The sequence below is a fragment of the Epinephelus moara genome, chromosome 21 (genome assembly GCF_006386435.1).
Source record: "Epinephelus moara isolate mb chromosome 21, YSFRI_EMoa_1.0, whole genome shotgun sequence".
In the NCBI taxonomy this organism is placed as follows: domain Eukaryota; kingdom Metazoa; phylum Chordata; class Actinopteri; order Perciformes; family Serranidae; genus Epinephelus; species Epinephelus moara.
The window spans coordinates 494,569-520,822 of record NC_065526.1 but is presented as its reverse complement, the minus strand read 5'-3'; the positions used below and the strand labels follow the sequence as shown (position 1 = coordinate 520,822).

General features: G+C 47.1%; 3 protein-coding genes across 10 annotated transcripts in view; 2 read left to right on the top strand and 1 right to left on the bottom strand.

The window, feature by feature from the left end:
* Positions 1-9,259, top strand: part of ubtfl (upstream binding transcription factor, like) — a 17,354-nt gene extending 8,095 nt beyond the window's left edge. For 4 of the 7 annotated variants that reach the window (XM_050032573.1, XM_050032575.1, XM_050032572.1 and 1 more), the window contains exons 9-20: positions 383-510; positions 735-876; positions 976-1,017; positions 1,307-1,420; positions 1,505-1,663; positions 2,071-2,199; positions 2,799-2,896; positions 3,285-3,474; positions 4,980-5,027; positions 7,901-8,035; positions 8,203-8,304; positions 8,798-9,259. In XM_050032573.1, coding sequence (XP_049888530.1) covers positions 383-510; positions 735-876; positions 976-1,017; positions 1,307-1,420; positions 1,505-1,663; positions 2,071-2,199; positions 2,799-2,896; positions 3,285-3,474; positions 4,980-5,027; positions 7,901-8,035; positions 8,203-8,304; positions 8,798-8,878 — 1,368 coding nt within the window. In that variant the 3' untranslated portion in view covers positions 8,879-9,259. The remainder of the gene's footprint in view (positions 1-382; positions 511-734; positions 877-975; positions 1,018-1,306; positions 1,421-1,504; positions 1,664-2,070; positions 2,200-2,798; positions 2,897-3,284; positions 3,475-4,979; positions 5,028-7,900; positions 8,036-8,202; positions 8,305-8,797) is intronic. The other 3 variants (XM_050032577.1, XM_050032578.1, XM_050032576.1) reach the window with 2 other exon arrangements.
* A 1,082-nt stretch (positions 9,260-10,341) lies between these two features.
* Positions 10,342-22,503, bottom strand: fastk (Fas-activated serine/threonine kinase). Its single transcript, XM_050033270.1, has 12 exons — positions 22,368-22,503; positions 19,753-20,632; positions 19,097-19,439; positions 18,820-19,007; positions 17,963-18,111; positions 17,655-17,871; positions 17,303-17,462; positions 17,097-17,188; positions 16,138-16,825; positions 15,943-16,057; positions 10,747-11,612; positions 10,342-10,705 (listed from the first exon to the last, which is right to left on the bottom strand). Exons 2-11 carry the CDS (start codon positions 20,588-20,590, stop codon positions 11,526-11,528), a joined length of 2,877 nt encoding a protein of 958 aa, XP_049889227.1. The 5' UTR covers positions 20,591-20,632; positions 22,368-22,503; the 3' UTR covers positions 10,342-10,705; positions 10,747-11,525.
* A 459-nt stretch (positions 22,504-22,962) lies between these two features.
* Positions 22,963-26,254, top strand: part of afg3l2 (AFG3-like AAA ATPase 2) — a 22,488-nt gene continuing 19,196 nt past the window's right edge. For both annotated transcript variants that reach the window (XM_050075067.1, XM_050075066.1), the window contains exons 1-3: positions 22,963-23,198; positions 23,506-23,605; positions 24,687-24,755. In XM_050075067.1, the coding sequence (XP_049931024.1) occupies positions 23,112-23,198; positions 23,506-23,605; positions 24,687-24,755 (256 nt within the window). In that variant the 5' untranslated portion in view covers positions 22,963-23,111. The remainder of the gene's footprint in view (positions 23,199-23,505; positions 23,606-24,686; positions 24,756-26,254) is intronic.

Below are 26,254 nucleotides of genomic sequence, written 5' to 3'. Positions count from 1 at the left end.
CTGAACCAGACTGAACTGAACCAGACTGATCCAGACTGATCCAGACTGACCTGAACCAGACTGATCCAGACTAAACTGAACCAGACTGATCCAGACTGAACTGAACCAGACTGACCTGAACCAGACTGATCAAGACTGAACTGAACCAGACTGAACTGAACCAGACTGATCCAGACTGACCTGAACCAGACTGATCCAGACTGACCTGAACCAGACTGATCCAGACTGAACTGAACCAGACTGACCCAGACTGAACTGAACCAGACTGATCCAGACCGAACCAGATTGAACCAGACTGAAGCCAGATGATTCTCAGCATGAGCAGGTGTCTGGACTGAGATCACATGTTGATCTGTGTGATGTCATGTGTGATGTCATGCAGGGCAGTATGAGAGCGTATCATGAAGCTCACCCTGACGTGAACTCTGACGATCACGTCCGCTCGGTCCTCACTAAAGCAGAGAGACAGCTGAAGGACAAGTTTGACGGACGGCCTACGAAACCACCGCCGTGAGTCTGAATTCACTCTCTGCTAACGAGCTAAATGCTAATGAGCTAAATGCTAATGAGTTAAATGCTAATGCGCCCATGAACAGGAAGTTTATCAGCTGATGTTCGATGAGTAAGAGGGTAATGAAATGGTGACAGGACGCCAATGACCTAGCGAATGTTGACAGGATGTTAGTGTGTGTTTGGAGAGTGGGCGTGGCTAACAGCTGTGTGTTCCCGGCCAGTAACGGCTACTCTCTGTACTGTGCGGAGCTGATGGTGAACATGAAGGATGTCCCGAGCACGGAGCGGATGGTGCTGTGCAGTAAACAGTGGAAGATGATGACACAGAAAGAGAAGGACATGTTCCAGAAACGCTGCGAGCAGGTTGGTGTCAACACGCCAGCATCACGCCAGGATTCACCTCCTCTTAATGTGAAATCTGCTCTCACTTCCTGTTTCTGTCTAACCTTTGTGTTTCAACAGAGAAAGAAGCAGTACGACATCGACCTGCAGCGGTTTCTGGAGGTACGTCAACATGGCATCATCAGCTGCTTCCTGCAGATGTAAAAACATGAACCAGCTCAGTGCGAACACTGAAACGCCTCCGTCAGAAAAAGTTACCTCTGTTTGTAAAGAGTTCACAGACAGACAGAACTTCACACACAGGAAGTTAATCCGACCGCAACAGGAAACAATTCGTCAAATATTCATCCGATAAAATCGCAGTTCACAAACTCAGACAGGAAGTCAAAGACACGACGACGTGAACACTGAGGGTTGATATGAACGTAACGTCGGCTCGTTTGTTTTTCAGAGTCTCCCAGAGGAGGAACGAGATCGAGTCATGGGTGAGGAGAAACTGGGTGGAGCCAGACTGGGAGGGGGTGTGGCCGCCAGCCCGCACAGAGCCAAGTCTCCTTCTGTCAAGGTCTGAACGTTCTTCTTTAACTCCAGGTCGGATCCCTGTGACTGTGAACTCACCTGTCAGTTGGTGTTTCTCCTGTTGTCCCAGGAGCGGTGTCGGGAGGCGGAGCCAGAGACGTGGGCACCTGCCGGACCACCGAAAGACAGACGGGATGGGAAGAAGGCGGCGAAGCTTCCAGTGACGCCAAAAACAGCCGAGGAGATGTGGCAGCACAGTGTGATCGGAGACTACCTGGCTAAATACAGAGTGAGATCATTATTATTGTTGTTGTTGTCAATATTCACCTTCAGTTTGATCAGCTGTCGACAAAAACACCTCAGATTCATTAAACACTTTTATTAGGAGGAAATACACAACGATGAATCGCAGCTGCGTCACACTAACGACGCTCCGCCTCTTCCACCTTGAATGTTTTCAGAAATAAACTTTGTGAATTGTCTGGTTGAGATATCAGAATGTTATTTCCTGTTTGAAGCGGTGAGAGAGAACTAGACTCTGCCCAGCTAGCAGGCATTTATCCAATCAGTGCATTTGATGATACATCATCAGTGTGAATGGCATGAAGCAGCAGCGCGCCCCACAGCGTCCACACGGGACCTGGGGGAAATGTAGCGTACAGGGTTTGACTGTTGGTCATGTGACTTGCTCTGCAGAGCGACCGCAGGAAGGCTCAGGTGGCGATGGAGGCGGCCTGGAAGTCGATGGAGAAGAAGGAGAAGATTCCTTGGATCAAGAAGGCAGCAGAGGATCAGAAGCGTTACGAGGTTCAGTACCATCCCGTGGTCAGTGAGCCACACCCCCCCATACACTGACCCCGCCCACCTCTGAATTTTTTCAATTAAAGAAAAACAAAAAGTCACCAAACGTGTTTACAGAAACTAAAATATTTTGAAAGAAAGCACGCCTGTCGAACCACCTCGGGTTAAAGAGGCGTGTTTTCTTTTTCAAGTTGCCCGATATATTGTACGAGGAAAAAAATGGCCAAAAAATTTCGGAAAAATAGCTAATTTGGTTTTTTTTTAAATGGCCAAAAAATTTCATAGAAAAATAAACGCCAAACACTTGTTGAAGAAAAACAAATAGCTAGAATTTTAAAGAAAAGAAAATTGACAAAAAATTTCAAAGAAAAAAAAAAGTGACAATTTTATTTTAAAGAAAACATGCGTAGAAGTCACGTTTACTTTAACACCACAAAAAGTTTTCTCACTTTATTCATGAATTTAAATGTTAATCTGTTTAACTGTGTATTGATTATTGATTGGAAGCCGTTACACTGACAGGATATAGTATTAATACTCTAAACGACCCCCCTGTCGTCCCTCTGTGGACGCGTCTCATGGAGTTTGTACAAGGCGTTGCACTGACTGTGGGTGTCCTGCAGAGGGAGCTGTTGGAGATGAGAGCTCCAGCGGCGGCAGCAGTGCCGGCTCAGAGCCAGAGGAAACCCAAGTTTGATGGAGAACCGAAGAAACCTCCAGTGTGAGTCTGACTGTCGCTCTCATGTTGAGTTCACTGACACCGACAGGAAGTGTTTAACGAGCTGAACTGATGATGTAATGATGAACTGACGCTGTGCTAACGAACAGCTCATTACACGCTGTGTTTTACTGCAGCTTTATTTCACTGTTTCCATCACGACTTCAACAGTCAGCTGGTCGTTATGTTCTGGATTAATCAGCCAATGAATGAATGAATCAGCCAATGAATGAATGAATGAGTGATGTGTTTGGTGGCAGACGTTCACTGTAGAATCCAGCATGTTGGAGAAATCTTGACATGTTTGGAGGAACCAGTGAACTTCTGTCTTCCTTAAAGAGTTTAAGCGGCCTTGTAGTAAGCCCCTCCCCCTGCTGACTCTGTCCAATAGGAGCGGGTATCAGATGTTCTCCCAGGAGCTGCTGACCAATGGCGAGCTGAATCACTTCAGCCTGAAAGAGCGCATGGTGGAGATCGGGAAGAGGTGGCACAAACTGAGCCAGAGTCAGAAAGACAAGTACAAGAAGATGGTGGAGGAGCAGCAGGTGGAGTACAAGGCCGAGCTGGAGGACTGGGTCAAGGTAACTCACACTGTCGCCACGGCAACCGCCCATGTCTGGAGTACAGCGTCCGTTCAGCACTTGATGGCGCCTGACGTGTAACATGAACCATAAAACTTTATTCATTTGAAGGGAAAATTGAATTGAACGATAACTTTATGAACGATACAACAACGACAGAGAAACGTGAACTAAACACAGCTGCAGCTTTATTTATCATCTTCATCGTCTTCATCATCATCAACAGTTTCAGAGAGGCAGCCGTGACGCTCCTCCGCCTGTTGCTCATTAAATATCTATTTTAAAAAAACTCACAGCAAAATCTGAACCCGAGACATTAAACAGAAAACAGCTAAAATATTAATGAGATGGAAAATAAATGAAGTCAGTGTAAACAGGAGCACAGTGAGTGTAGATATCAATAAAAAGGGACTGTTGTATATTTATCGGGGGGGCGGTCTGATGATTGTAAGTGTGCTGCTGATTTCTACCTGACGAAACACGCAGAGTCAGAAACTCGTCTTTCTGTACGTTTAACTCAAACAGTCCAGACTGAGCTGAGTACGCAGAGCGAGGCTGTCAGGGATCTTTAACCAACGTCTCATCCAGTCACGCCCTCTGACATCACGTGAAGCACTTGCAGCTTGTTCCACGCCGACAGACGGTAAACGTCATGTGGGCCACTCGATCCTCTGACGTCCTGACGAGACATAAAATGCAGCGTTACATCACGTTCTCTCTGACGACGGCTCAGAGGCCGAAAAGTTTCCGTTACAGAGGTGTTACATGCTGCATAGATTTGACATAAATGTATAATGTTTATTATAGTGTTGATTACCTTTTAAATTACATTCATAATTTCCATCACAAACGTTAAAGGTTGGAGATGAAGAAAGCCTCAGTTTGTCCCTCCTGTGGATGATGCTGGTGCCTTCAGACAAACGCTTTGTTTTTAGCCCAATGTATGTTTTTCTTTTTTCTGATGGAAGCGCGTATCGCACATGATGTGTTCAAGGACCACTGGAAAAAGAAAATTGCAAAGAAAAAAAAATACAATGGCCAAATTTTTCTAAAGAACCTCCAAACCTTCGTGAGGACGTCACAAGCGCCGCGGGGTCAGAGGTGATGGGTTCTTTAAAACTCACCCAGTACTTTAAAGTCATTTTTTAAAGAAAAACATTAGTAATATAATGAATACCAAAAACGTAATTGACACACTTTTTTCACCATCCCCCGCTGTAAGTGACGAACAGTCCCTAAAGTACACAGAGAGGTCAGAGCCAATCACAGCTCAGCCAGCTTTCATGATGTGACTGTTGCTAAGCGAAGTTGCTCTGACGCCAGTCTGTGGATGAAGATGGACAACACGTCCCACAGAGCTGAACCGTCGTCCTCTGGTGACGTCATTTAGGGATTGGGGGCGGAGCCAGCCACCAGGGGATGTTTTGTCATAGCGTCCATCTTTATTAATCAGTCTGTGTGACACACAAACAATGAATGTCTAATTTTGTTGTTGTTGTCTTCAGTCTCTGTCTCCTCAGGACCGAGCCGTCTACAAAGAGTTCTCCTCCTCGGTGAGTGTGGAAAGTTTTCGTCCTATCACAGTGGTTGTTTACAATAACTCTGGGTAGAAACACTGCATCACATAAATAAAATCAAATGACGCTGAACAAACGCTGCATCAGTTGGTCCGATTTCAGCCACCTGGAAAAATCCGTATCAGTTTTTCAGAGCCAGACTCCATCAGTCGCTGTGTGAGGAGCAGATATCTGAATACAGCTGTAGGTGTCGTAGGTGACGTGTGTCCACAGCAGGACGCTGCTCAGCTTCTGTCTCTGTGAGTTTCATTCATCACAGCTGAAACCTCAACAACACAGAACAGCAGATGATCCCAGCAGAAGCATCTCAGAGGTTTAACTAACATTCTTTAAACGTTGCAGCTCAACCTTTCACAGATTGTACAGATCTGTCTGTTCAGCCAGCCGTCCAGCTGGAAGTGACTGTCGTTAGCGTGACGTCACGATGATTCAGTCTAGAGTCTGTGTTTTTATTCTTCTTTCTGTACCATGAACTGCAGCTAACGTTAGTGAAGCTAGCAGCAGAATACGTGGACACTGAGTTAACATGATGTTGATGCTAATCACAGTCGGTTCATTAACAGTTTAGGTTTTTTTACATTCAGGGAATTTGTTTTAGTGCTGAGACATAAAAAACATCCTGAATATAAAACAGAAAAAAACACAATAAAGAGTTCAGTTTATTAAATTCGTACAGCTGCACAACGACTGCACTGATATACATGAACAATACCACGTTAGCTTGTGTTTATTTAGTGGTAGTTATATTAGTGTAATGTCAGAAATCCATCATAAGCTAACAGGACCTGAGCTAACGTTAGTAGTGTTTATCTATAGCTAACCAGCTAATTGCATTTTTTCAGTAAAATCTTTCACAAGCGGAAAGAAGCACCAAAATTGGCACAAATACTCCTTGGGGGCTGTTCATTTGATAAAACCCATTAGCCACGTAAAAATCAAGATGGCCACCATTTTTTCCAAGATGGCCACCAATTCAATCCCAGAAATGCTATTTTGGGAGCAACTTTGTGTAAAATTGTCCAATAAGTATAATCTTGATATCTAATCATACATTTTTGACCACAGAGAGGACAGATTATTGTATTGGAGAGGCCAAGAAGCTTCCTTCTACCATATTTCAGCCATTGAAAGAAAATATTATGCTTACTGATCTCTGGGCTGCTACACATGGCGTAGGGCAGAGTGGCTTAAGATAAGCCAGTGGGTAAGTTGACCCACACACTGTTTTTAAATTAGTTTATAACCCTAACCCTAAGCCATCCCTCCTACTCGAGCTGCTCTACTCCAGCATGTAAAGCGTGCTGCCTACCAGGCAGGATGCACGTGGGGTCAGTCAGTACTTTGTCAACCAGAAGCACAAAGTCCTGCTGACTGGGCATGGACCAAGAAAGGTGATCTGTGGCAGCTCTTGTGGACTGATCTCCCCCCTATTGCAGAAAGTTGCCAAGAACTGACCAAGTGTGGTTGCAAATTTGAATGTCGTGCAAGGTGCAAATGCTACCGCTTTGGTCTTGCTTGCATAGCACTGTGTAGCTGCAGATCAATCAATCAATCAATCAATTTTATTTATAAAGCCCAATATCACAAATCACAATTTGCCTCACAGGGCTTTACAGCATACAACATCCCTCTGTCCTTATGACCCTCACAGCTGATCAGGAAAAACTCCCCAAAAAAAACCCTTTAACGGGGAAAAAAAAACGGTAGAAACCTCAGGAAGAGCAACTGAGGAGGGATCCCTCTTCCAGGAAGATGTGAAGATTAGGCTCTGTTTCATAGGTTAGTTAGAGCATAGTTTAGTTATACTCTAACACAACTGTTGAGTCTAGAATGTTAAGGTTATTGACATTACAGATGAATTTGTTGTGAAAAATGTACATTGATTCTAAAATGTTCAGGTTACACATAATTACATTTTACATTTTGTATGTTTTATGCTATGCTGTACAAATGACATGTACAGTAGTAAGCAAAGGATCTTCAGCTTCTCATGAGCAAATCAATTGACCGTTTTTGTACATTTCTAATAAACGTTTTGCTGGAATGATGTTGTGTTTATGCATATTTTGAGTAAATGGCATAAAGAGATATAAAAAGGATGTCTGATGTATAAATTTGAATTTTCCATAGTTAAAAACTTATAATTTGACACCAGAATCATTGAAATTGGCCCAGAAAATGAAGTTCTGTCATAAAAGATGGTTGAAATGGCGGCCATCTTTAAAAATGGCGGCCATTTTGAAATTTACGTGACTAATGGGATTTTTCAAAAGAATGACCCAAGAGGAACACTCAGTCAAATTTTGGTGCTTCTTTCCAGATTTTAAAGATTATTTTGCTTGTCTGCTGAGCTATACCCATTATCCAGTGTATGCCAATGAGTCGTTAGCCGTTAGCCGAAATAAGCTAATTTTCACTTACTAGATACATGTTTTGTTTTTTTTTTGTTTTTAATTTTAAGTTAAATTTAGCGGGGCTAAACTACAGCTTATCCATCATAAGCTAACAGGAACAAAGCTAACATTACTTTGGTAGTGTTAGCCATTAGCAGGGCTAAGCTAATGTTAACTCACTAGATTCATGTTTGTTTTTTTTAGATTTTTAAGTTAAATTTAGGCGGGGTTAAATAACAGGAACAAACGACACATCAAATTATTTTTATTAATTATTTTTTATATAAAAACACTCAAACTATAAAATAAAGAAAACTTGTGTCGTCTTTAAGCTAATGTTTAGCATTATGGTCTGTTAGTGACTAACAGCAGAAAGCTAATGCACCTTGCAGGTTATTGTTTGTTTCAGCATTTAAACATGTTTGTTTGTTTGTTTGTTTGTTGGTGCTTCATCAGAAACGTCGCAGCACCACAAAAGTTCGCAGCAGTCCTGGAGCTAAAGTCCGTGTGACGGCGAAGAAGGCGGCCAGTTCAAGAGCCACCACGCAAACGGTCGGCGTGAACAAGAGAGCCATGGCCTACAGAGCCAAGGTAATACACTACACAACCATGACTACACAACTACACACTGTAAAATAAATCTCATTTTATTATGTGGTTTCAGTTTTCTTTTTATTTTGTGGAGTAGACATTTTGAACTCTCAGTGCGGTCTGTCAGGGTTGGAACCCTCAGTGCGGTCTGTCTGTCTGTCTTCCAGCAGGACATGACCGACTCAGACGAGGAGAAGAGTGACTCGTCTGACTCTGACGAAGACGACGAGACTTCAGGAAGCACCGACAGCGACGATGAGGATGATGAGGTGAGAACACAAAACAAAAACTGAAGGATTTCAGGGAGCATTTAATTAATCCCTTTAAAACGACCCCATATTAAGGGTTAGTTAGGGGATAAATGAATCTATCTATCTATCTAGAATATCTTAATGGACTTATTTTAATTTTAAAGGGTTTTGACAGCAAAGGTCTTAAAATGAATCAGGCATGAAAGACTGATTCCTTAAAAGTACCTTAATTTTTCACTTAAGGGATTCACTACAAATCTGATCTGTAAAAAACTTAATGGATTAATATACAATATTTTTTAATGTTTTTTTAAGGGTTTTGTGTTCCATCCCTGAATTTTCCCTTAAACTAAAACGTGATGGAAAAACTCAGGTTCTTTATCTTATACACGTGTGTAGGTCTTCACCGCTTACGAAAACCCTTAACTGATATAGAAACACTTAAAACTGTATCAGGTGATTATTAACACATTATTAAAGGGAAGATTTTTTTTTTTTGTCTTTTTGTCAGAATGACGATGAGGACGAGGATGACGAGGACGATGAAGATCAGACCTCCTCAGAGGAATCTAGTGACTCAGACTCGGACTAGCCCCGCCCCCTCCCCCTCATTGGAGAGGAAAGGCTGTGCAGGCCACGCCTCCTCACATGCCAATCATCCAGGCGGGCCAATGAGAGAGGGTGACGCCATGCCGCGGGGGCGGGGCCTGAAGGAGCGTTTTGTTACCTGTGTGTTTGTTTTATTGAGTGTTTGTTGGTTTTTATCTGATGAACGTTTCAGTAGGGCGGAGAGCCGTTTCTTTTGTTGTTTTTTGAGCAGTGGATGGGGCGGTGCTTGTACAGAGTTTGACAGACAGGGGGAGGGGCGGAGCCTATTGGCTGTCGTTTGTTACAGCTGAGGGAGGAGCCAGTGTTCAGCCTCCAATCAGATGCCTGCCTGAGAAAATTAATTAATAAATGCACTTTTTCTCATTGTTGTTGTCTGATTTCATGATGTACTCAAATGCACCATGACATCACACTATGAAACCGTAATTACAGAGGAAGTCCTCAGCTCATTCTGATCGTGTTTAAAGTTTCTATTAACGTGTTCAAACACACGTCATATTTCTCATTCTGTGATGAACACCTGGAGCCAAAAAGCTTATTATGCTCTGGTTGGTCAGTGTATTCTTTTTTTTTTAAAGATATTTGGGGGGCATTTGTGTGTGAGAGAGAGAGAGAGAGAGAGAGAGAGAGAGAGAGATGCAGCAAAGGGCCACAGGCTGGAGTCGAACCCAGGCTGCTGTGGTGAATACAGGTGTATTCTTAAAGGAAGCCAAAACCTACAGTTCCTCTAACGTGTAAACATGTAGAAATCAACATGTTTACAGCCTGGTCTCTGGAGATCATTTCTACCTTTTTATACAACTCACCTGTTTATACTTTATTAAGACTTAAAGTTACACATCATTAAGGGAGCGGGGCCTCTTTGAGTGACAGGCTGTCTGCTGACAGTAGATAGATCCACCCCTCCCTCCTCCACAGCTCCACCCTCTCACCCAAATATGGTCACTTCTGGCTGCAAATATATATATTTAAGTAAGTGAGTGGAAAGATTAGCCATCATTTCCGTGCAAGTGCGTTTGTGGGCTGCCTGGGAAGTAATCGTTACAATAGCATGTGGATATTAATAAATATAAATAATATAATATAGAAAGAATCTGATCTGAAATCAACAGCAGGTAAGACACTGATGTTAGCATGTAGCTACATGCTAACATCAGGGAAACATGTCACCTACAAGTAGATGACATGTTTCCCCAATGTTAGTGTGTAACTACATGCAGCGGTAGCATGGAACAGATGATCATATGGCGCTGACATCAGCTTGTAGCAAAGTTAAAAACGATGTTGTGAAGTGTTCTGTCGGTTTAAGAGTGATTACGTTTTGACTCTGGACTCATTGGCCATGACTCGTGACCTGACAGTTGAGACTTGACCGTGACTCTGTCCATGTGTGTTGGTGACATGATGTTGTGTTAAAGTGATACAGACGACACACAAATACACAAGTTCAGTTTGAGCTTTTATAGACATTTGAATGAATAGATTTATAGAATATAAACAAGCTGTCTGTCCGTCTGTCCGTCACCTGATACACAAATAAATAATCTGACCTCTGACCCCAACATTAAATCACCCACACATCATCACACCAGAGCTGGCTCCTCGTCCAGGCTTTTGGCACACAAACAACGTTACCATGGTTACCCTTCTCCCTCCCTTAGTGTGCACTCAGAGAGAACTACAGTACCCATCAGCCCCTGCTTCATCGCCTCATTTTATAAAACAGTGACGCCCCGAAAAACAGAGTCCTGTACATGCATCGCTGCCGTTACCATGGTTACCGTACTTTATAAAAAGGGACTGCACCCACCTTCCCCCCCCCCCCCCCCCCCCCCCCCCNNCTGCACCCACCTTCCCGCCCGCCCGCCCCCCCGCCCCCACCCACAAAAAAAGATATAATGTTTGTTCATCCACATAGCGACCAATCAGAACACAGCCTGCAGTTAATGTCACGTTAAAGGACCGTCTCTGCTGTCCACGTTCCAAATCAAACCGCCGTCACACCTGAGCAGGTGACAGCAACCCCAACAGTGCCCTCAAGGACACTCTGAACATTACTAATGTTAATTCATTGTTGCAGCGGAAACAACAGAGACTCGTCATGTGATCTCGTGTTCACCACCGGAACGACCCAGCTGCTCCAGACGTCACGAGAAGAGACAGGATCTCAGAGCTGAGTGAACTTTACTGAACACTGACCACAGTGTGGGCGGAGTCTGTTCGGAGGATCGATCTGATCCCTACGATGTGACTGGTTTGGAAAATGGTCAGAAAACAGCATAACGGTCCTTTAAACAGCTGCACAGGCTGATGGGAGTCTGAGTCCACCTGCACAGTCGTCATGTGACCTCAGTGAAGCTGCAGCGACACGTTATTTTATCATCGAGTCATCATTTACTGTTTGTAACCATCGTCACTGACTCGTCTCCAACTTGTCAATAACTTGTCACTGACTCGTCAGATTAGTTGATAAAATAATCAGTAGTTGCAGCTGTGATCTGAATGAACACATTAACGTGTCACCATTCAGAGGGCTGCTGACCTCTGACCCCCACAATGCGCACACACACGCGCACACGCACACACACACACACACACACACACACACACACACACACACACACAGGGCGTCATAGTGGGACGTCCAGCAGCTTCTTGTGCAGGTACTGTTTCACCTCCTCGATGCCATTCAGCTTCTCCAGCTCATGGTACGGCAGCTGAGGGGAGACAAAAAGACAAGTCAAACACCGTCTGACATCTGAAGGGTACTGGTCCTTTTACACCGTGGTGACATCGCACCTTTATCCCTCCTCACCAGCCTGTATAAAAGGGACAATCACAGAATGAAAGGACAGAGTTGTGTGGCCTTCAGGCTAACAGTGGAGGTGGTAACAGCGCCAAAATGATGTCTGTATGACAGGACAGCTGCAGGATGGGAGATTTAAAAAGCAGCTAACTCAAAGAAGAACAGTAGCTGCTAGCAGTTAGCAGCTAGCTCAAAGAAGAACAGTAGCTGCTGGCAGTTAGCAGCTAACTCAAAGAAAATGAACAGCAGCTGTTAGCAGTTAGGGGCTAACTCAAAGAAGAGGAACAGCAGATGTTAGCAGTTAGCAGCTAACTCAAAGAAGAGGAACAGCAGCTGTTAGCAGTTAGCAGCTAACTCAAAGAAGAACAACAGCAGTTGTTAATAGCTAACTCAAAGAAGAACATCAGCTGTTAGCAGCTAACTCGAAAAAAGCAGCTGTTAGCAGTTAGCAGCTAACTCCAAGAGGAACAGCAGCTGTTAGCAGTTAGCACCTGACTCAAAGAAGAACAGCAGCTGTTAGCGGTTAGCACCTGACTCAAAGAAGAACAGCAGCTGTTAGCAGTTAGCAGCTAACTCGAAGAAGAACAGTAGCTGTTAGCAGCTAACTCAAAAAAGAACAACAGCAGCTGTTAGCAGTTAGGGGCTAACTCAAAGAAGAGGAACAGCAGCTGTTAGCAGCTAACTCAAAGAAGAACAACAGCAGATGTTAGCAGCTAACTCAAAGAGGAACAGCAGCTGTTAGCAGCTAACTCAAAGAAGAACAACAGCAGATGTTAGCAGCTAACTCAAAGAGGAACAGCAATTGTTAGCAGTTAGCACCTGACTCAAAGAAGAACAGCACCTGTTGGCAGTTAGCAGCTAACTCAAAGAAGAACAGCAGATGTTAGCAGCTAACTCAAAGAAGAACAGCAGCAGATGTTAGCAGCTAACTCAAAGAACAGCAGCTGTTAGCAGTTAGCACCTGACTCAAAGAAGAACAGCAGCTGTTAGCAGTTAGCAGCTAACTCAAAGAGGAACAGCAGCTGTTAGCAGTTAGCAGCTAACTCAAAGAACAACAACAGCAGCTGTTAGCAGCTAACTCAAAGAAGAACAGCAGCTGTTAGCAGTTAGCAGCTAACTCAAAGAAAAATAGCAGCTGTAAGCACTTAGCAGCTAACTCAAAGAGGAACAGCAGCTGTTAGCAGTTAGCAGCTAACTCAAAGAAGAACAGCAGCTGTTAGCAGTTAGCAGCTAACTCCAAGAACAGTAGCTGTTAGCAGCTAACTCAAAGAGGAACAGCAGCTGTTAGCAGTTAGCAGCTAACTCAAAGAAGAACAACAGCAGCTGTTAGCAGCTAACTCCAAGAAGAACAACAGCAGATGTTAGCAGCTAACTCCAAGAAGAACAACAGCAGATGTTAGCAGCTAACTCAAAGAAGAACAACAGCAGATGTTAGCAGCTAACTCAAAGACGAGATCAGCTGCCATATAACAGGGATGCTAAATGATTTGTATTGGCATGTGAAGTCATTGTTATTGTTTATAAAGAGCTGCTGACACGTATGTTATATATTACACTGTGTGATTTATTCTATATGACATCTATTGCACGTCTGTCCGTCCTGGAAGAGGGATCCCTCCTCAGTTGCTCTTCCTGAGCTTTCTACCACGTTTTTTTTAGGGAGTTTTTCCTGATCAGCTGCGAGGGTCATAAGGACAGAGGGATGTCGTATGCTGTAAAGCCCTGTGAGGCAAGTTGGGATTTGTGATATTGGGCTTTATAAATAAAATTGATTTGATTGATTGACTGACACCTGACGCCGCTCCGCTTTGAGTGCCCGCACCTTGCCAAAAAAATAAAAACAGTTTCCACCGACCTGTCCTTGCTCTGAGCTTGCACAGCGTCAGGAGGGGATTTTAAACACGGCTGTTCTCTCATTTCTATGCAAGGACTTCAAGGACCAAGTCAAAACATTTTCAAGGTATTCGAGTACTCATATTACTGAGTCTTAAATTCAAGCACCTCAGTGTGTCAGTCGTGCTCATAATTAACTCAACAAAGGGATTACCTGCACCCCCAACTCCACCATCCTCCCTCTCCTCTGACCCCCCACCTGCACTAAAGGTCTGTGAAGAGGATGTGTGTCGGCTCTTCCAGAGTACACCATTTGCGGACGACACCACGGTCATCGGTCTAATCCGGGACTGTGATGAGTCTGCATACAGACAGGAGGTGGAGCACCTGGTCCTCTGGTGCGGTCAGAACCACCAGGAGCTGAACCCGCTCAAGACTGTGGAGATGACAGTGGACTTTAGGAGAGGCCCCCTGACACTGCCCCGCCTCACCATCGTCAACAGCACAGTGTCTACTGTGGACACCTTCAGGTTTCTGGGTACCACAATCTCTTGGGACCTGAAGTGGACCTCACACATAGACGAGCTCTGGAAAAAGGCCCAGCAGAGGCTGTGCTTCTTGCGACTAGTGTTGTCACGGTACCAAAATTGGGACCCACGGTACAATACCAGTGACAGTATCAGAGTTCTATCTCTCTTCCCCCCACTTTTGTCAATTCTGGTACATTTAAAGCAAGTCTACCAGCGTCAAATTCCTTGTATGTACACACATACTTGGCGAATAAAGCTGATTCTGATTCTGAACATTTGAGCACCACCTGGTGGAGGTTTGTGGTTGACACAGTGTCACCTGTCCTGATTAAAGACAGGTGTGCAGGGATCAGCTGAGTGCTGAAGACGACATGAGGACACAGTCTGAAACCGCTGTGTGTTCGCTTTAATCTCAGTTCACCGTTCGAAGTATGACATCATCACATCAGCTGATCGGAACTGTTTATTTTGGGGAGCGTTTGTTTTAAAGAGTTGGTCAGAGGAATCGTTTACAGCTCCACCCGTCCTTCAGATCAGACCTACGTCCAACCAGCTGCAGCTCCAGACGTCATCAGTGAGGACAACTGAAGGTATCATTTTAATAAACCATGTTTCCTGTCAGTCTGGTCTTCAGGTGGTGTCTTTGAGGACGTTAAGACAGTCCTTTATTTGTCTGTCCCTCATTAACAGAGACATTAACTCCACATCTGCTGTTAAATTAACCTGCAGTTATGAGTCAGACAGAGACAGACTGAGGGACGTTAGGTGTGTGCGTGACCCTCCCATCCCTCCAACTCCATCATCAAGTTCACGGATGATACCACTGTGGTCGGGCTTATCATAGGAGGAGATGAGATGGCTTCCAGGGATAAAGTCCAGAAACTGACAGAGTGGTGTTCGGCCAACAATCTGCTGCTGAACACCACCAGTCATCATAGACTTCAGAAACAAAAGAGAGGATCAGGCCCCACCATCATGTGACGGTTAATGGCTTCTTCATTTGCGAGGGCAAGGAGGGCGCGCAATTCTTTGTCTCCCCAGTTGCTCATCTTTACAGTGTCAGGTTTGCGTTTCCCTCTTGCTACTAGCTGCTCGCTAACTCCTGCTATCGTCTGTTTCCTGTTTATCCACCGCCAGTGGCTCGCACGTGCATCGTCATCAACAGGAGCTCCTCCCACAAGTCTTCAACAGCCAGAAGGCCGCCTCGTTCTTTTTAAACTAAAAGGGTTCCGCCAATATGACTACCCTACGAGGCGGAAAATTGGGCACCTCGGATCAACTCGCCAATCCGGCTCTGTGTGTCTAAACGCTCACAGCTCGCTGGCAAAACGGCCCAACATTTGCAGAAAATCTGGCAGTGTAAAAGGGGCTAATGTGTGGTATGTTGGGAGCTCAGCTGCTGATAGGAAGGCGTTGCAGAGGGTAATTAACACAGCCCAGAAAATCATTGGCTGCCCTCTGCCCTCCTTGGAGGAGATCTCCAGCTCCCGATGCCTCAGCAGGACCAGTTCCATCCTCAAGGACTCTCATCACCAGCACATCATCTGTTTAACCTGTTGCCCTCAGGCAGGCGCTACAGGTCAATCAAAGCCCCGACCACCAGACTGACAAACAGCTACTTTCCCTGGGCAATAAGAACTCTGAACAGGCAATAACATGTGCAGTACAAGAAATGTGCAATCAACCGACTGCTGGTTTAACTTATTTATTTCTAAATCTCCTTTAGCACCGTTTTATTCATTGCTGTGTATGTGACATGTTGATGTCATGTTTGTGATCTGTTTTATGTTGTCATGTATCGTACTAAGATCAAAGGAGCAGCACCTATAATCTCATTATATTGCTATATAATGACAATAAAGCTTTCTAATCTCTAACCTGTAGAATGATGTATCCCAGCAGCCTCAGGTGCCGGTCCCTCATGGCTCGAGACCCGACCAGGACCTCTGAGTTGTGGCAGTAGTGCCACTTATCGTTGACAGACATGATGACCCTGCAGAGACACAGTGAGACATGAGGACACCTGTCAAACCTCCTCAGGACGTCCATCAGCTGACTCTGAGGTGGACTGACCTCCTGATCTGTCTCTGCTCTGTGGGGGGGTTGTCCCCGTCGGGTCTGTCAGGGGGGTGGAGCTGTAGTGACGGGGGCCCTCTGTCAGTCCCGGACCCCTCAGAATACGCCACATCCTCGTAGAATCCCGGCAGCTCGCAGTCTGTCCCAGGGCCCCCCGGGGTCCCCCCCTCGTCCTCCAGGATCTTCCCGATGGAAAACTGGAAGAGTGAGTCTGGGGCGGCGGCCCCCGTGGGGCCCTGGGCCCCAGGCGGGGCCAGGCCATCAGAGGGGGGGCTGCTGAGCGTGGAGCTGTCCTGGCTCTCCAGAGAGTGCTCCTTGGCCAGACTGGAGTAGTACTCTGCTGCAGGGACATAGTAGGGCCCATAAGGGCCGCCGTTAGTCCCGGGCCGTGGGGGCCCTGAGGGAGCCGTGGCCCCTGGCGTGCTGCGGATGTGGTGGGGAAGGAAGGACCTGGACTCCATGGCCCCGCCCATCGCCTCGCCCACGTGACAGGCCTGCTCTGCCCCCTCCTCCAGTGCTGTGAACGGAGAGAACTTCTGGAACTCTGAAGTCACCACAGCAACCGCTCCATCAGCCGGTTTGGACGCCACGGCGACACAGGACGGAGGAACGATGCTGAGAGCCAGACCAGCTCCAGTCCTGATGGGTAGAACCCGCCCAGAACCGTCCATCCACAGGACAAAGTCTGGAGACAAAAGAGAGTCCAAGTATACACCTGAAACTGTGAGGGTCATAAGGACAGAGGGATGTTGTATGCTGTAAAGCCCTGTGAGGCAAACTGTGATTTGTGATATTGGGCTTTATAAATAAAATTGAAATTGAAACTCTGTGTGTGTGTGTGTGTGTGTGTGTGTGTGTGTGTGTGTGTACTACNTGTGTGTGTGTGTGTGTGTGTGTGTGTGTGTGTGGTAGTAGTACTGTGTGTACTACTGTGTGCAGTATTCAGTGTGCAGTACCTGTGTAGTATCCCGGAGCGAGCACTTCATCCTGTTTGTAGTTCTGTTCTCCGACCAGCTGTCTCAGAGCCTCAGCTACCAGACCTTTATAACTGACAGAGACAAAGGAATCAGGACCAGTTCATCCAGTAGCAGGAGCCAGTTAGAACCAGTCTGAGGTGATCAGGTGTCTGTTACCTGTACTTGTGTACAGGTGTGTATGTTACCTGTACTTGCGGTTGACCTCATCAGCGGTCAGGGCATGGTCAAACATCAGGACCTTGTGGGCGTCCTGCAGGCGTGGTCCAGTGTACTCACGGTACTCCAGCTCCACCGCAGCGTCCAGCAGAGAGAGGTACCGCCGGACGATGAGAGCGTACGGACTGTCTGTACACACACAAACAGCACACAGGTACCAATACTTCAAACACCTGCGGTAACAGTAACTTGTACTCTGAAGTCCTGCTGACAGGATCGACTCTGAAAGACCTCTCAGGAATCACAACCCACAGCTAGACTGGGAACTTTACTGATTGTGTCGAGCTATAATGGCTGTACTGGTTGTGTTGTGGTACTGACTGGTGACGTTGCTGATGAAGGCGGAGGAGAAGACTCGGTGCAGCACCAGGCCGGGGAAATGTCCCAGCTGGAACAGAGACATGAGGATGTTGACGGTGGCGAGTGGCGAGCTGAGCGCCTTCAGCTCCACCACCTCCTCCAGCCGAGAGAAGAACTGCTGCTCGTTGGATGGACGATAACTCATCCTGCTGAACGGGAACACCAGCTTCTGGATCACCTGAGAAACCACAGACAAACGCATCTGCACAGTCACAGGTACACAAGGCACACAGGTACTGAGGTCATGTGACCACTAGTCCAATCCTCACCTTACTGTCCAGATACTCGGCCTTCTTCACCAGGAAGTCTGCGATGGTGTCGAGCAGTCGTGTCTCTCTCAGCCGATGGCGAGCGATGTATTTGGCGATCAAAGCCATCGTGTACGGAGTGATGCTGTCTACCTTCTTTGGCAACTCCTCTGTTTCAGAGCAACATGTCACATGATCAACACAGCGTTTCCATGGAGCAGTCCTCCATGGCTGGGTTCAGGTTTGAAGGTAGGTTGGATAGTATTGACAGTGTGTACCCAGTGTGTACCCTGTGTGTACCCAGTGTGTACTTGATGGGTACCCAGTGTGTACCCAGTGTGTACTTGATGTGTACCCAGTGTGTACCCTGTGTGTACCCAGTGTGTACTTGATGGGTACCCAGTGTGTACCCTGTGTGTACCCAGTGTGTACCCTGTGTGTACCCAGTGTGTACTTGATGTGTACCCAGTGTGTACCCTGTGTGTACCCAGTGTGTACCCAGTGTGTACTTGATGTGTACCCAGTGTGTACCCTGTGTGTACCCAGTGTGTACCCTGTGTGTACCCAGTGTGTACCCAGTGTGTACTTGATGTGTAGCCAGTGTGTACTTGATGTAAACCCTTTGTGTAGCCAGTGTGTACCCTGTGTGTACTTGATGTGTATCCTGTGTGTAGCCAATGTGTACCCAGTGTGTACCCAGTGTGTACCCTGTGTGTACCCAGTGTGTACCCTGTGTGTACCCAGTGTGTAGCTAGTGTGTACTTGATGTGTAGCTAGTGTGTACTTGATGTGTATCCTGTGTATAGCCAGTGTGTGCCCTGTGAGTACTTGATGTGTACCCTGTGTGCAGTCATTGGTGAACCCCTTCCGAAGCTCACCTGCCAGGCTGCTGATGAACCTCTCCTGTCGGTTCTGGTAGAACAGGTGAGAGCTGAAGATTAACTCCAGACTTTTGTTACTCGCCTCACGAACACACGCTGCCAACATTTCATCTAAAAGTGCCATCTCCTGGTCACGAACACCGCTGACACTCGCCAGAGTGTGTTTGACCAGACGCAAGATCTTCCTGAAAGTCGGAGGAAGACAAAAAGACGTCATGAATATTCAGATCAAACTCATTTTAGATGTTGTCACGTGAAAATCAGGATGTACGACCTGTTGGCGAGCAGTTGTTCAGGGTTTGGAGGCGTGTTGTTGTTGTTGTTAGCTGTAGTGGCGTTGGCGCCCCCTGTAGCAGCGGCAGGTTCCTGTGGCTGCAGCGAGCGCCACTTGAGTCTGTAGTAGGAGAGCAGCAGGAAGAGCGTCTGCGGGTGGCGCTCTCTCTCCAGGTTCTTCTCCAGGCCAGCCAGGCAGGCCTCAGTCAGCGGGTGCTGGCTGCCCGGGTGGAGCTTCATACTGGAGCTGAACACCATGGACACATCCTTCTGGTTAAATTGGTTCAGTCTGGACTGAGACTCCGCCTCCAAAACCTGGACCACCTGAGAGTCACTGGGAAGACCTGAAGAGACCACAAACACAAAGATCCAGACGTCACAAATCCTCCAGGTCTGACGCTACGCAGCCATTTCCTGTCTGGGTTTGTGTTGGTGCACACCTTTGTCACTACTACCCACCTGAGAACCTCCCACCTGTGTCTCTGCTGTCTGTCACTTTCATGGATATGCTAACTGTTACATAATGATGTCACACGTAAGCAAATTAGTTCATGATGTCATCTAGCACGTTTCCCAGCAGGCCACTGAAACACCTGTGGAGCCTCACTTGAGAGGAGCTCCTCCTGTTAAACCTCTGCCACTATCATTGGGACTCACCGAGTGCCGCCACGGCGTACAGACAGTTGACGATGCTGAAGTTGTCAAACTTGGCGCAGTCATTGACGATGGCGTTACAAAGCGTCTGGAAGTCCTGATGCTCCAGGATCTGACGTCTGTCACCTGCCTCTGCCCCTCCTCCTCCTCCTGAAGCCTCAGTGTCATGGTCATCCCCTCCGCCTCGAGGCGGCGGCGTGGCCTGTAGCAGCTGTCCAATCTTCTGCAGGGCAACGGGGTAGTGGTTATGGGAGATCTTGGCGGGGTTCTGGGTGACCCAGCGCAGCACCTCATCAGGACGCCGCGAGCGTTCGATCAGACGCTTCATGGTGAAGAACGTGTCGTAGCTCATCTTTTCGTGGATGAAGTTCCACGTCTTCTTCTTGTTGCCGGCGGTGGCGGCAACCCCTCCAGCCGGAGCCCCCCCTCCGTATGTGTGGAAGTGGGCGTGGTGCTGGTAGTGGGGGGGCAGCGGAGGCGGGGCCAGGTGCGCGGGCTGCGGATGGGGGTGGTAGTGGTGGTGGAAGTGCGTTCCTCTGTGGGCATCAGGGCGACCCTGGTATAGCGGGTAAGCGGGGGGAGGTGGGGCCGGGTGGTGGGGGAGGTGGGGGTGAGGCGCATCAAGCATGGACAGCCCCGCCCTTCGCCCCTGTTTAACACCACCACCTCCTCCCCCTCCTCCTCCTCCTCCTCCTCCTCCTCCTCCTCCTCCTCCTCCCCCCGCGGTGCTGAAGAGGCGGGTGGCGTACATGTCAACGGACTGAGCGACGGGCAGAGGGGGGCAGGGAGGGAGGCGGTGAGCTCGGCTCAGGAGGTGCCACGCAGTGGACAAACACAGCATAGTCCAACAGCCGGGCCGCCAGGAAGCAACAGCGCACAACTCCTGCAGAGGAGGAGGAGGAGGAGGTGAAGGAGGAGGAGGGGGAGGAGGAGAGGGAGGAGGAAAAGGAGGAGGAGGAGGAGGGGGAGGAGGAGAAGGAGGGATTAAAGGAGCAGCTCAACAGACATCCACCTCCTAACAGAGACAACAGAGCTGATCAACACATCACATGACAGTGCAGGACGTGTTCGTGTTTCAGTATCCAGACGGCGTCCTGATTTAACAGGTGTGAGCTCATCTGTCGTCACCGTCTCGTTTCCAAACAGGAACATCTGAAACATTCTGGTTTATCAAACACAGTAGAAACAAGGAGGAACCAAAGTGTCAGGTGACGAACCACCTGACCACAGAACTGACAGGTGACATAAGCAAAGACCAGAAAAACCTCATGACCTGAACTCATCACTAAAGGAGAGCAGAAAGCAGAGCAGAGACTAGAGGAGAGGAGAGCAGAGACTAGAGCAGAGGAGAGCAGAGACTAGAGCAGAGGAGAGCAGAGACTAGAGGAGAGCAGAGACTAGGAGAGGAGAGCAGAAAGAAGAGACTAGAGGAGAACAGAGACTAGGAGAGGAGAGCAGAGACTAGAGGAGAGCAGAGAAGAGCAGAGACAAGAGGGGAGCAAAGACCAGAGGAGAGCAGAAACAAGAGGGGAGCTGAGACAAGAGGGGAGCTGAGACAAGAGGAGAGCAGAGACAAGAGGGGAGGAGAGCAGAGACTAGAGCAGAGGAGAGCAGAGAGAGACAAGAGGGGAGGAGAGCAGAGACTAGAGCAGAGGAGAGCAGAGACAAGAGGGGAGCAGAGACAAGAGGAGAGCAGAGACAAGAGGGGAGCAGAGACAAGAGGAGAGCAGACACAAGAGGGGAGCAGAGACCAGGGGGGAGCAGAGAGCAGAGGGGAGCAGAAGCTGCAGACTCAGCAGTTAGACTACATCAGATAAGACGATCAATTAATCAGCTGCTCACACAGTCCTCCTGCTCCTCTCCTGTTCCTTCTTCTGCTCCTCCTCTGTCCTCCTGCTTATCTGTCCTCCTCCTCTTCTCCTTTCCTCCGTCTCCCATCTTTCTGCTCCTCTCCTGCCTTCCTCCTCCACCTCTGTCCTCTTCCTTTTCTCCTGTCCTCTCCTGTCTTCCCCCTCCACCTCTGTTATCCTCCTCCTCTCCTCCTCCTCTGCTGTCCTCCTCCTCCTCCTCTCCTGTGTTCCTTCTCTCCTGTCTTACTCCTCCACCTCTGTCCTCCTCGTAACTTCAGTCAGCCCAGGCCCACATGCTAACGTTAGCATCCTGTTGGCCGATTAACCCCCTTTCCACGGTATCACAGAGACGTCACTGCCTGAATCACATAAATATGATGACGTCATATCATATGTGACGTACCTGTGTGTGTGTTTTTTTCGGCCGTCTGTCCAGCTTACCACCGGGCAGCTGACAGCTGTTAGCCGAGCAGCTAGCTGTCAGTTAGCAGCTCAGTTAGCAGCCCGACTAACAGCAGCACGTCAGGGGATTCACACCGGACAGAAGCCGTGAAGCTAATCGGGACACCATGCTAACGGAGGCTACAAGCTATAAACTGAGTTAAAACAAGCTAACTGTCGGCTAAGCTACACTAGCCGTTAGCTCCGATCCTCCACCAGCTGATCTGTTAGCCTGTTAGCATCAGTGTGTCCTTCTCTCAGCCGCATATAACCCGCTTATTAACCCGCTAATGACCCGGGTTATAACCCGGTGAGGAGTGTGTTTACCTCATAGCTCAGTGACACCGGCAGCTCCGCTCAAACACCTGAGGCCGCTGACAGTGCGGGTTCACCGGGGAAACAGTCAGCGGTCAGCAGCTTCATTCCTCCACACAGCCCGGCATGAAACTGTCGGAGAGCCGGGGGAGTTCGACAGCGCCCCCCAGCGGCTGCTGCCTTAACAACACCTTTATTATAATTAATATATATATATATATATATATATATATATATATATATACACATGTTTATTACATGTGTCACGTGTCTGCTGCTCAAACGATGTTTACCGTGTCCAATCCTCCCAACACAGAACAGAAAGCCGTCAGTATCCAGTGAAATGAGGATGAGTGTGATGAACAGAGACAACACTGGTTCAATCATGAGAAAAATGATTGCACTATAATTGATTTACTTCTTGCACGAGACGAAATGCGATCATTGCTCCTCTGTTTGTGGTACTCAGAGCGCTCCTCCTGATCACTGTGACAAAGTAAAATCCTTACAACAAGTCACATTCTGTTGATTACTGATTAATTTAAATACAACAGAGAGGAGCACGTGACACCCTCCGTCCTGCAGGGGGCGGAATGCGTCATCAAACAACAGACGAAGAAGAAGGAGGAGGAGGAGGTTGCAGTAAATATGGCGGCGCAGTGTGATTACGGAACAGAAATCTTGAACTTGACTCGTGTTTAGGGCCCGGTACCGTCTTTTCCTGCCGCTCAGTGTCGGTGTGAGTCCGGTGTAAGGATGGCCCACCGCTACCTGCGGCTGTCAGCCGGCTGCAGGAACACCTTCCGGCTGCTGCTGCCCTCCAGCAGCGCTCCAGCCAGGCAGGTAGGTGGATATCATGCTAACATGCTAACTGCTAACGGGAAACCGACCAAAACAAGACGGACACCGACCCCCGTAACACCTGAACACCGACCAAAACAAGACGGACACCGACCCCCGTAACACCTGAACACCGACCAAAACAAGACCGACACCGACCCCCGTAACACCTGAACACCGACCAAAACAAGACCGACACTGAGCCCAGTGACTCAGTGAAAATAAAAATGAAAATGATAAAATAATAATAATGATGAAACAAAAACATAATACAAATGGAGTAAACAATGTTTCATCCCCTTTCTGTCAGGTGACGTGTTCGACCACGGCAGGACAGGTAGAAAGGGGGCGGAGCCTGCTGAATGAGCTGCTGGGAGTGTACAGGAGTCTCAGTTCCAGACCACCTAAAGGTACAGCACTCTGAGTGTGTGTGTGTGTGTGTGTGTGTGTGTGTGTGTGTGTGTGTGTGTGTGTGTGTGTGTGAGGACTGGGTGAGGACGTCTTCCTGTGTGGACAGACGCTCTGGTGCTGCTCAGATGTCTGGCCAGTTTTGTCCACCTGGTGCTCGCAGTGTCTTCTGAGGTTGTGTTGGCAGGCTTCGATCACATCATCAGTCAGGATGAGGCTCACAGGGCTGAGAACAGGACGCTCACTTTGGGTTAAACAAACATTTTAATTCTTTAATTAAAACGTGAGACCATTTTTTTAATGGCAGTTTGCGCCTTAAATTCTGTGTCTGGTTGTGTTTTTATTCAGAGTCATATAAAAGCAAGAGCACGTGGAATCAACCGGTCCATTCAGTTTTATCTGATGTCGACACTGAAAATGCTCCTTTGATAATCGTGATGACATCATACCATCTTTCACGAACCATCTTAATGTCTGCATCACAGACATGAAAGACATATAAGTATTAATTTTTAACTCAACACTTCCTGTTTGTGTTTCAAAATAAAAGCCCTCTGACATAATTTCTATGAACAAAAATCTCTTCATTTGTCAACACAAGGCTTTTATTGTGAAATATTATCAGGTGGGTGTTGATGATGATGATGATGATGATGCAGCGCTCTGCTCAGCTCTGTAACTGAGCAGAGCGCCAGCTTTAATACAGTCGTCACAGCAGCAGCGCTGCCGTCTATATGAACACCGCACACGTGTGAGCTGTGTGTGCACGCTCAGGGCGCACGACTCACAGGAAGGAGTGTTCTAGATCATGATGTTTGAGGTCCTGTGTTCGTGAGGCTGTGATCATGTGACTGGATGAATGATCCTGCAGCAGCTGTGTCATGGCGTCCCTGTTCACCGTGGAGACACCAGATGAAAACAAGGGTTTGTCATGAATGACATTTTCACAGCTGGACAGTAACTGATGTACAGACGCTCATTCTGTGGTGGAACTGTTCCTTTAATGCTCAGACGGTCCTCATTAGTACAGAAGTCCTGACATGTCCGTGTCCAGCTCAGTGACCTGTTTTTTTTCTTCTTCAGGTTTTGAGAAATATTTTCCAGAAAATCAGAAGAATCCAAAAAACACTGAAGCTGAGGAAAAAACCAAAGGTACAAATCTACTGTCCTCTACTGACATCTACTGTCACATCTACTGTCATCTACTGTCTCATCTGCTGTCATCTACTGACATCTACTGACATCTACTGTCCTCTACTGTCATCTACTGACATCTACTGTCATCTACTGTCATCTACCGACATCTACTGTCATCTACTGTCATCTACTGACATCTACTGTCATCTACTGTCATCTACTGACATCTACTGTCATCTACTGTCATCTATTGACATCTACTGTCCTCTACTGTCCTCTACTGTCATCTACTGTCATCTACTGTCATCTACTGACGTCTACTGTCACATCTACTGTCATCTACTGACGTCTACTGACATGTACTGACATTTACTGTCATCTACTGACATCTACTGTCACATCTACTGTCATCTACTGACGTCTACTGACATGTACTGACATTTACTGTCATCTACTGACATCTACTGTCACATCTACTGTCATCTACTGTCATCTACTGTCACATCTACTGTCCTCTGCTGTCATCTGCTGTCACCTACTGTCATCTACTGTCATCTACTGACATCTACTGTCATCTACTGTCCTCTACTGACATCTACTATCATCTACTGTCATCTACTGACATCTACTGACATCTACTGTCATCTACTAACATCTACTGTCACATCTACTGTCCTCTGCTGTCATCTGCTGTCACCTACTGTCATCTACTGTCATCTACTGACATCTACTGTCATCTACTGTCCTCTACTGACATCTACTATCATCTACTGTCATCTACTGACATCTACTGACATTTACTGACATCTACTGTCCTCTACTGTCATCTACTGTCATCTACTGACATCTACTGTCATCTACTGTCACATCTACTGTCATCTCCTGTCACATCTACTGTCATCTACTGTCATCTACTGACATCTACTGTCACATCTACTGTCATCTACTGACATCTACTGTCACATCTACTGTCATCTACTGTCATCTACTGACATCTGCTGTCATCTACTGTCATCTACTGTCATCTACTGACACATCTACTGTCATCCGCTGTCATCTGCTGACATCTACTGTCATCTACTGACATCTACTGTCATCTACTGACATCTACTGTCATCTACTGTCATCTGCTGTCACATCTACTGTCCTCTACTGTCATCTACTGACATCTACTGTCACATCTACTGTCGACTACTGTCATCTACTGACGTCTACTGACATCTACTGACATCTACTGTCATCTATTGACATCTACTGTCCTCTACTGTCCTCTACTGTCCTCTACTGTCATCTACTGTCATCTACTGTCATCTACTGACGTCTACTGTCACATCTACTGTCATCTACTGACGTCTACTGACATGTACTGACATTTACTGTCATCTACTGACATCTACTGTCACATCTACTGTCATCTACTGTCATCTACTGACGTCTACTGACATGTACTGACATCTACTGTCATCTACAGACATCTACTGTCCTCTACTGTCATCTACTGTCATCTACTGTCA

Coding starts and splice junctions, on each gene's coding strand:
- fastk (XM_050033270.1), bottom strand. CDS start 20,590: ATGCTGTGTTTGTCCACTGCGTGGCACCTCCTGAGCCGAGCTCACCGC. Junction 18,112..18,819: donor GTTCATCAGCAGCCTGGCAG/GTGAGCTTCGGA, acceptor GCTCTGAAACAG/AGGAGTTGCCAAAGAAGGTA. Junction 17,872..17,962: donor CCGAGTATCTGGACAGTAAG/GTGAGGATTGGA, acceptor GTGGTTTCTCAG/GTGATCCAGAAGCTGGTGTT.